This window comes from Callorhinchus milii, unplaced genomic scaffold (genome assembly GCF_018977255.1).
Source record: "Callorhinchus milii isolate IMCB2004 unplaced genomic scaffold, IMCB_Cmil_1.0 Scaffold1, whole genome shotgun sequence".
Lineage (NCBI taxonomy): Eukaryota > Metazoa > Chordata > Chondrichthyes > Chimaeriformes > Callorhinchidae > Callorhinchus > Callorhinchus milii.
The window spans coordinates 45543498-45554713 of record NW_024704742.1 but is presented as its reverse complement, the minus strand read 5'-3'; the positions used below and the strand labels follow the sequence as shown (position 1 = coordinate 45554713).

The 11216-nt window shown below is 37.7% G+C and overlaps 1 protein-coding gene across 2 annotated transcripts in view; it reads right to left on the bottom strand.

Annotated features, from left to right (window-relative positions):
- Nucleotides 1–718: 718 nt before the first annotated feature.
- The window catches only part of pcdh7b (protocadherin 7b), a 213493-nt gene continuing 202995 nt past the window's right edge, over nucleotides 719–11216 (bottom strand). For both annotated transcript variants that reach the window (XM_042341224.1, XM_042341217.1), the window contains exon 4: nucleotides 719–3255. In XM_042341224.1, the coding sequence (XP_042197158.1) occupies nucleotides 2876–3255 (380 nt within the window). In that variant the 3' untranslated portion in view covers nucleotides 719–2875. The remainder of the gene's footprint in view (nucleotides 3256–11216) is intronic.

The window sequence follows — 11216 nt, the reverse complement described above, 5'->3', positions numbered from 1 at the left end:
AACCAGGATTACTCATGAGTCCTTTTCATTTTTTTTTCACTTTTCATGTCAAATGTATGTGGAAGTTATTACTGTGGAGAGAATTCCACTCTGTATAGATGCATGTTCATTTCAAATGCTGTGTGTAATGAGAGGCTACATTATTTGTTAATGAATTAATCAGTTAACAAGGGTTGGTTTAGTTGTCTGGGAAAATAGAGCTAAACTTCCTATAAAAAGGGGCTAGAAATGTAAGTGAACCAATTAGCTTCAGATTCACAGTTAAAGAAAATAAGCTACAGTCACTAGCATTAAAGAAATTAACTTTACATTTAGTGAATGCTATTTTGTTTTTGTAACGTGCAATAAAAATACATATGTATATATCTGTAATTTACGGGAACAACCATTGACAACAAATACTTTCTGTATGTACATAACCGGCACTGTTAAGAAGTCTTGTACCTCACTGTTAAATAGAAGTGACACAGGTATTGGAACATTCAAATAATAATATAGAACAATATCTGATCCATTATTGACTATACCAATATCTGGACTTGCATTGTACAGTATTTATATCATAGCCTCCACTGTTTTGACACAATTGTACCATGATTACACAGGATTACATCAGATCATTCAAGTGCCAAGTATCATAAGAAATATTCCTATCCGCGGCCGAAACATCACGGAAAAAGATACAGTAAAACAGTGAAAGACATCAGGTACCAGGTAAGCAAAGGGTGCAACAAGTATTTATTGATTAATTGACCAATATTCAAGCTGCTACAACTTTAAATAAGTCTATGCATATTATGAAAAGCATTGTATTCTACCAAAAGCTGTACTTTGTCCAAACTTTACCAAAGCAACATCAGGTTTTGTCTTGCATGCCACTTTGAAGTTCACATCTTTGAACTTTGGTTTTCATCTCTCCTTCCTTTCTTTAAATAACAACTTTGTGATTAAGCAAAAAGCGTTCACTTTAGTTTGGTGTATCTTATTGAACTGCTGATCTCCAAACAGACTAGATGATATGCTGCTGACCTTTCAGGATAGTGTTGGTTCTTAAGCATTCTTACCCCATGGAATATATATTTAAGTCAAATCAGTGTCACTTCAGTTCATTCTCTTAGTGCCCAAGGTCTAAGAATCTCAAGTCCAGATTCACAGTCTGGGCTCCAGCTTGTCTTAACTGTACGGTATTCTTGTCTGTTAAAACTTCGATGCCATTGAAATAGCTAAATAATTTCAGTGAAGTACAGAAATTATACGAACCATCAATATGTGCTATAACAGTCCTTGTGATAATGACCTAATCAATGCTGCAGCTGAGGTAAACTTAGAACATGCTTGCCCACTGAAATCTTCCAGCATGTGTTCGATACCAGAAATGTAATACAGAGGAGTCTTCCAAAGAATACTGTCCTTCCTGAGCAAATTATAATTCTTAAATATATCCACACTAATATAATAGTGTAATAAGATATTTAGGCTGGCATATTCTATATTTTTTATGAGTATAGAATTACCTCCTGAATGATGAGAACAAGAGCTTGCATGGGTCTGTTATTTAACCAGGATACAACCACAGGGTTTCCATCAAATGTCCAGTATTACAGTGCTTGCTTATTTTGCAGAAGTCAAACTAAACCATGACATTTATATTGTCTGTAATTGGCATTGTGTTGCATTCACTGTACAACCCAAGAGCAACATAATACAGCAGGTCTTCTGAAGTACATCATTTTGAACTCGTATTCACTTACTAAACAGTCCTTAGTTTGCAGATCAGCTACATTTGAGTTCAGGTTCAAAGAGTGATGTCCCTGATAAATGTATCAATTGCTCCTTGTACAAGCCCCATAATTCAGTCTCTGCATCTATGACTGTTTATGTCCTGATGTCTTCAGCAATGCAATAGTGATATTGGATGAGCCCGATTTGTATTTCTTATACAAAGGGGACAGTTGCTGTAGTTTTGTCTTTATTTTCTCTTTCCAGATGGGTACAACATTTCCTCGGTCCCTTTGGCCCAGGTAGACCAATAATGTCAGCATTCAACACAGAAATAGGAAATCCACATTCCTGCATTTTCCATTTTGTTTCTCTTTATTTTCTCTTTCCAGATGTGTACAAGATTTCCTCGGTGCCTTTCACCCAGGTCTATCTGTAATGTTAGCATTCAACACAGAAACTGGATATCCACATTCCCTATGTCTTTCACTTTGTTTCAGCAACGTCTCCAAAAGGCTTATAAGATGCCAGAAACAAAACATACTTTAAATATACACATCAAAGTACTGTACTTGAAGCAGCAGTAGTTCACCAAATGATAACAGGAGTATCTTCCCTCCCCCCTCCCCCCTCCCCATCTGAATGCATTCGTCTTGTACTACATTCGAAAATTCTACACTGGCCCATCATCCAAATCAAGCATTAGTTTTTCAGTGAAAGTTTCACAAAACACATGGCAATCCACACCCTGGAATTGAAATCATGCTTCAAAACAATGAGACAGTAACATTTGATAATAGACGTTGATGCTGTACTACTCTTCTGCTGTGATCCTTTGATTACATTTCCCCCTTATATACATTTGCAACCTATTAATTTATAAAATTCATTATGTGGCTTTGTGTGTGGGGAGGGGGGAGGAGGGCAGGGCAAGTAGAGAGAGCATGCATGTAACTGGCTAGCTGAAATTATTACTACAATTTACAGAACTGTCAGGCATATGGTCAAATACCAGATGAGGAGATAGGAACAGCAGACATTGATATATCTCTTTGGCAGCCCCCTTTTATCGATGTCCTGACTGATGTTATAATTTTCCCCTTTGACTTGTGTACCTAATTTGCTGCAATTTTAAATGATCACTGAATGAGCTTCCTCACAGATAAACCTCTCGTCTTGTGAGTTGAGAGACAGAGGATGGCTTGAAATCTGTTGTCTGTGTCAGAGGAATATCTTCAGGGTTGGCATCCTCATTTTTAGGAAAGCTAGCTGTGTTGAAGGTCTCATATGATGAAGTCAGCCTCTTGTTAAGGAGGTTGCGGTTGCGATCGCCTATAATCTGAGGGGTACCATTAGCCAGTTTCTCCTGGCTGCCTCGCTCAGTGACAGGCATGAATGTGGAGAGCTTGGGTTGATTCTTTTTTCGTCTCTCAGGCGAGGTGCGCACTGGCATCCAACAGGAGTCAGAATGGCCAAATTCATCACATTCCCGCGTACATTTCCCTGTCAAGGCGACATCAGGCAAAGGCCTTGAATCTGAGGAGAAAATAAATTAAAGTTAGCACCTTGACTGATGCATAATTCATCAATGTATCAAATACAAGTTTAAATGGAAATATTATCCCTATAGATCCTTCCCTGTCCATGAGGGCACAACTTATATGAAAAAAAATTGAGATCCCCTTAAGGCCTTGAATTTTCACTTCACTCAACTCTTGTGGAATCATTTGAATTTCAAATATTGATACTTGAAATTCTTGCAATAAAATATGGAACCTTATTTTGGATAAATATTTGAAGAGAAACAAAATAAAGCTTACAAGAACTGAGCTAGGAATTGATATTAGAGTATAACGCTCTGGGGGATGAGCTGGTATACGTAGCAATAATAATAATCCTTGCATTTGATATAGCACATTATCATGTCTTTGAAATGTCGCAAAGCGCTTCACAGAATATGATGTAAAGTGCATTGACTGTATATTTTGTGGGTGAAATGCAGCAATCAATTGCACACAGCAATGTTCCACATACAGTCGTGGATTTAGTGACCAAATTATTATTTTTATTTTTTTGAAGGGATTTACCCCCGGAAAAGCAATTTGCCAATCGACCAACAACCAGGTTCCTATTTCTGCTAGGTAAACGGAGACATGTGGAATAAGGAAACTTGCCCTATTCAAGAATCAAACCCTGGTCCTCTCGCTTGCGAGGCGAGTGCTCTAACCACTAAGTAACAGGACTCCACAGCGTTTTAAGAAGTAGATAGCTTCCTTCAGTGATACAGTTTCTATAATTCTGACCAGAACTATCACATATGTCTGATTTTTGAGATTCATTAACATTGCCAAAGCATATACAATCTTATGATTGTTTCAAAATTATTGGGTCCAAATAATTCCATCATTCCATACATAAACCATCATATGAATTAATAATCGTTGCATTTTATATGTTGCCTTTGATGTCAGAAAGACATCTCAAAGCACTTCACAGGATTTATAAGTGCAATGATTGTGTATTTTGTACATGAACACGGCAATCAATTTAGGCATAGCAATATCCAACAAACTGACAAAGTTAATGGCTCAATTTGTTGACTAGGATCCTGGGAGAAACTCCCTTCTCTTTTCGAGTAGTGTCATGGGATTTCTTAATGTCCACCTGAACAGTCTACCTGATGGTACCTTGCATTAATATTTCATCCGAAGGACGGCACCTTCAACAATATAGGACCCACCTTCCAAGTCTGCATTGGAGTGTCAGCCTAGGTTAGGTGAGTTCAAAGTCAAATATGAAATGAAATAATGGTGAAAATATTTCTTACCAAATTCAAAGTATGTGTTGAAAACATGTATAATTTTGTCTGTGTATGTACTGGTAAAGAAAAGATGGGCAGCAAGGAGATGATTTTTGTGGAAACGGATTCTTACTGTTGCGAAGCATTTCCAACTTTGAAATCTATCTCCATATCCCGATTTAACTGCAATGCGTGTTGCTGTTTGCTGGCAATGATAGATAACAGAACTTTTCAAAACTGTCAGCCCATCAGTCCTTGAATCACTATGTGGCCTAAGAATTGTGTGAGAATCAAAACTTCTGCTGCTTGTTAAACTAAACTTGTATTCAGTTTCAGTTTCTACTCCCCGAAGATCCCGAACCGAAGTAACAATTTATTACAGTTTCCAAACTGAGCAAAAAGAAACCTGGAGTAAAGTGACTCTTTTAGTGTTCCTTGCATTTTTTATAGCGCCTTGACATGTCTTTGAGATGTCTCAAAGCGCTTCACAGAACATACTGTAAAGTGGATTGACTGTGTGTTCTGTGGACTAAACGCGGCAGCCAATTGTGCATAGCAGTGTCCCACAAACAGTGGTGGATTAAGTGACCAAATTATTATTATTTTTTGTGGAAGGGATTATTCCTGCCAGAAAAGCAATCCACTTATTGATTAACAAGCGGGTTCCTACTTACTGCTAGGTAAGTTTTGCCCAATGTTTCGCCCTGGCCAGAATTGAATCAAGGTTCTCTCACTTGTGAGGCGAGTGCTCTAACCAATAAGCTACAGGAATCTTGTTACTTTAATTGGGTTTAAAGCCAGAGGAAAGTAGTTTTTTTTTAAATCAGCGATACATTGCTCAGCTCTTCAGGAATATGAACTCCATAAAAGTAATATCCATATTTTCATTTCATCGTTTTCTTGAGATGAAATTTCATTNAAAAAACTGCAATATTTTAGTAACACAGGAAACCATTCAGATTAAATTGCATTTCAGAAACTCTTTACTGACCATATGCTTCTGTAAATTGAATTGAATTTTAATTGAAAGTAATATAAGCATTTTATTGATTAAATCTAATCAGTTGAAACGTTGATTTAACTGCAGTGGTCTGATCAGACATTCCTCTGTATACTGTTCACCATAGTCAGCAATTATTATTTTATGTTTGATTTCCAAATTATATCCCATGAAACATTACATTGCACTGAGGACAAAAAAAGCACCACCATGAAGATGTTATATGCAGAAAAATGATTATTTGTGTGGCCTTAAAAGTGGATTTGGGATTCCTTTGCTATTACTGTAATATTTGCTCTTTGTTTGAAAGAGTCAGCATCTTTCCATGTACCTAAGGCTTGCAGCAGCTAAACAGCAACTTAACAGTGCTAAAGCAGTACCATGGCCCCAGGGCCTGAAATCCTGTCAATGCCAATAATGGCTTTACTTTGCACATCAGCAATGTTATGTGGCATCTGTGAGCCAGATTTGCTGAATGAAATAAAATAATCATCCAGTGTTTGGGACATGCGAAGAGTGCCAACAATTTTAATGTTTGATAATCACCTATGGTCACCTTGAGTCCCATAACAGGATAACAGCAAATAAAAGTGACAGTCATGCTTCTCACTTTGTGGCACGTTTCATCGGAAAAGGACATTTGTACGATCTAAATTACTCGCACAATTTGTGGAAAAATTACATGATTTTGAGGTACGGTTTCAGCCACTTGTGAAATTGTAGTTACAAATATAATTGTACATACAAAGAGGGTGTGTGCGTAAATATACTAATGTAATGCTTTGATATCAATATATATTACATTAGAAAATAATATATGCCATCAACTCCTTGCTTTAATATATGCCATCAACTCCATCATCTCTTTTGCTCCTGTTTAGAAATTGCCTTCAGCACAAAGAAAGCAAAACATATAAACATTTCAGGCCACAATAGGGCACATTTGCCAACAAAATACACTGTCACTACACTTTACAGTATATCCTGTGGAACAATTTAACTCCTGACATGAAAGGTGATATATCAAATGTAAGAATTATTATTGTTATTATTATTCCTCTGAATCACATGTCTTAGTCTTTGATTGAGCAAAATAATTTGTGAAATATTTGTTTGGACAAGGTATGGTATTAACAATCAATGTTACTGTTTCAACTTCATTATTACATGGTAACGAATTGAAATACAGTATGTGTTTACCATTTACTGAACTGGAGTAATAAATTATTCTATCTATTAAACAATAACAAATTCATTTATATAGTGCCTTTCGCATCGGGAGGATGTCCCAAAGCGCTGGACAGCCAAGGGTTGCACCTGAGCTGAGGGCTGGAGTTGAGGGGTGGAGGAAAAGGGGGTGGTGGTGGGAAGATGACCAAAGCCACAATTATTGTGCCCAGAACACAGATTTGTACAGTTGGTACAAATATTCTTAATTTTACAATTTGTTCTAGCATTTGGAATAACGTTGTTAATGTATTTAGGTGTCAGCCTGGCTCAATCGGTAGCACTCTCAACTCCAAGTCAGACAGCCTCTCTTTGGGACTCTGTCTACAAAATACACTGTCAGTACACTTTATTGTGTCCTGAGAAGCTCTTTGAGATATCCTGCTGACATGAAAGTCCTATATGCCAGGATGATTATTAGTTCTGATCTGGCACTGAATTTAATTTCCTTTCATCTCCTACTAAGTTGGTCACTGCCATTTAGCTGAAGTTTCACAGAACAAATTGTCAGCTAATTCAATTGATAATAATATCCATTGAATTTTCGATACTCAAGCCATATTGACATTAGAAGGAGATGACTGCAAATGGGCAGACAATTCATAGCAGCGTCAGAAGTAAAATACTGAAATGTACACCTTTCACTAAAACAACTACTCACACGAACAATTTAACAGATCAAGATATTTTACTGCATTATACACTAAATAATGGGCATAATGGATGTAACTTCACCAAAATGCTGTTACTGCATAACTTTAGGCTTAGAAAATGCATCAATATTAACGTTATGTAAAAGTACACAACTGATGAGACTATCTGAGTTGCTTCTATGGCAGAGGATGCAGGATTTCCAGTGCCTTGGGACGTCCTCCCGACTTGAAAGACGCCATACAAATGTAATTTGTTATTGTTGTTGATTTATTTTAGCATCATTCCACTGGTAAACTGATGCAGCAACAGATTTCACCCATTTGTGCAGGTAACTGCAGGGTGGGTCTATGCTGCTTCTTCTTTGGGAGCCATATCTGCGGTCAACAGTTCTCCGCTTGGAAATCAGCTGTAGGAGGGGGAGCAATTCCACCATTGTGTCCTTATTTGCTCCATGTATAAAGGACTGTATAAACACTGTTCAGCATGTCACCAGGAAGTTTATGGGTGCAAATATATGGTTCGTATCTCAGTGGGGCATGGGCTATTTCCATATTTTATATGCAGAAAAGCAAGGTGGAATATACCAGTTATTTTGATAAATTTGTGCATCAACCTGGGTCATACGGTAGCACTCTAGCTTCTGAGTCTGAAGGGTGTCCAAGTCCCACGTCTCTGAACTCACATAGTCTAACTTGACACTCTCGTGCCGTGTGTGCTGGTGTGTGTTACATTGTTGAAGGTACTGTCCTTCGGATGAGATGGTAAACCAAAGCAAAAGCAGAGAGAGCTGGGAAAACTCAGAAGGTCAGGCAGCTTCTATGGAGAAAGGAAAATGAGTCAACGTTTCGGTTCCATGACCCTTCGTCAGAACTGGATTTTAAAGATCCCATGGAACTATTTGAAAAGAGAAGGGAGTTTCTCCCAGTGCCCTGGCCAACAATTCATAAAATAAAACAATTGGTCATTTACTTCATGACTGTTTGTAGGACATTGTTGTGCACAAATGGATTGCACCATCCACCTAAAAATACACAGTCACTCCACTTCACAATAAATCTCTGAAATACTTAGAGGCTTCCTCCTGACATGAAAGGCGCTACACCAAATGCATGTATTATTATTATTATTATTATTATTATTATTATTGTTTTGGTATTTTACGTGACAGCAATGCAAGTTAGAATATAGTAGCTATTTTGATAAACTTTGTACTTTTTTTTAGGTTTCAAGGCGTTGAATGTTCAGAAAGTAGTTGCTATTTTAACTGCTGACAGAGCGTATGATTACTGTTTCCTAATGCTATAAAACCTACAATATGATAGGAGTGTAAAATATTTCAATTTGAAGTACCAATTCCCACAGGTACGATTCTGTTTCTCTGAACACCGTAAAAGATTTTTTCTTTCTGCACCATGATGTTCACAGAGTTATGTCAACAATTTTCTGACCAGTATCTGCCTTGTTTTCTTCATATAATAACTGAAGAAATAATGACATTACCAACCTTCAATAGAAACTCATGCAGTAAACAGAACAGATTCTTTTTTCAGCAAATTCCCGTTAAAGGACAATGATCCACAGAAAGCCCACTTTATTTGCCAAACACTCAACACAGTGATTTTTTTTCAATGCAATGATGTCAAAACACATAATTGCATTGGAAAAAAACATGTCCCTTTCATGCTTAATACAACAAAAATAATTCACTGACTGTTTTCTCTACCTGATGAGAAGTAATCACAGTTGTACACAGGGGAGAGAAAGTCAACTTTATTTTATAATTATCATTGGTGATAATTATTCCCCACTCCCCTTGGCTTCAGTACATTGTTTATGCCCAAAGACTTCAGTTCTCCATTTGTTGTTCCTCATTGCAGAGTTGGCGATTGAGCGTAGCTACAAATAGGATACTTAATTAATTCAACACTATCCAAACACTAGCTTGGGATTGAAAAGTATTTGTGAATCCAAGATGGACAGAAAAGTTTGAAATCAGAATTCAGACCAAAGCATTCCATGAAAGGCTCTATATTGAATGCGAGGATGATTTTTGTGCCATAAAGCCAGGAAGATGGGTTTTCGCTCAAAGCCCTGTTGATTGCTGAAATTAATGCAAGAATAATGTAGGATTTGTTTTTAAAAAATGTTATGGGAGCACCCAGATGTTTCATGCTAGTTTCTTCCAGTCCGCTTTATGTGTTTAATTCTTCTAGCTAACCACTTGCTTATTTGTCTATTTGTGGCAGCGTTTCACAGTGTGATTCACTTATCCTTTAAAAACATTCCAGTCAGGCTTAAACAGAACATTCCTAGGAGGCAGGCCAGTACAGTAAGTTCTTATAAAATGGACAGCACCTCCAACAGCAACCTCCCAATCCCCCTACCACCTGCACTGAACTGGAGTGTGAATTTTGAATTGTGAGCAAAATAACAGGAGCACATTCTAGCTGCAGGACATCAGTATTAAAAAAGAACATGATCTTGAAGAATATGGTCTCTGCGACCACAGTGGTGAGGGGTTAAGTGTTTAAATGTAAAAAGCTCTGACGCCAGTAATATTGAATGAATCATATTTTGCTGTCTTAACCTTTTTTTTTCACATGTTAAATTTAACTGAGATGCACTGGTCCATATATTTATGCACCCCAAGAGGTTGCTATTTGCAGACACCAAATTGTGGCTTGCTCACATGCAGCATTACTAAAGTTCCAGCCCCCAACTGGTGCAGTCATGGTATCCTCAGAACAAATGGATGAATTTTCAACAGAATTTGGGGAGGAATGGGTTCACTCCTGTTGTTAAGGATATGTTATAAGACCAGGTTTCAACTTCATTTCTGACTAATTGATAATGAACTACGCACTTAGGAACACCACACTTTGCACCCCTATAATTTTTGTTTGCATTGTAGCTTAGGGAGACACAGGGCCTTTTAATTTGTGTGATAGGTTTTCTCCTAAAGATCACAAGGTCCGTTTGGATGAAGAAGGCCATCAGCCTGATCTCATGCCTCCAGAATACCATCCTCCCATCACAGCAGCAAGCAGCGTTTTAAATGTGCCCAAGCATTCTTCCTGGTAACATATTCAGGTTGTTAATTATCTCTGAACAAAGAAAAACTTCCTAAAATTGAAATTGCCCTTTCCAACTCTAAATCTATGTCCCTTTTTTCTACTGTCTTGATGCATCCAAAAGTATCGTTATAGGTTTACGTTTCTGATTCCATTTGACATTTCGTACACCTCTATAGCTTCCCCTCTGCAGGCAGTTCAACACCTTTCTTTTCCTTAAACTAGTGTACGACTAAAAAGCTCATTGTCCCTATTATCGCGCCCAATTGGCCGCTATTCACATGTGAAGAATGACAATGAATGTCGGGATAATATCCAGCCACTGGTGCATCACAACCGCAACTAATCCTTACTCATTATATCAATCTGGGTGAAGGAGTGAATGCACCCACTCTGATTCAAACTCAGAACCTTCTGCTCCCACATCAGAGGCTCAACCAACAGAGTTATGCCCAGATAGGATTTTTCCCTACCTAAATAACACTGAGGCCATGTTGTAGCTTCCCAGCTGCCACCCCAGCTGAGATCAGTTAGCAGCACAGACAGGGGATTGATCTGAGGAACTTTCTAATCTGTGAAGCTCAGCTTTTCACTGCATAAATGAAATGATGACATTTGATGGCATTGTCAGACAGCTATTTCATTATTTTTTCTGGTTTTATTAAGATAAAAATGGGGGAAAAAAAGCATATTGAAAGAGTCTACAGTGAAAGAAACTCTGGCGCCTGTACATAATGTGCTCTCA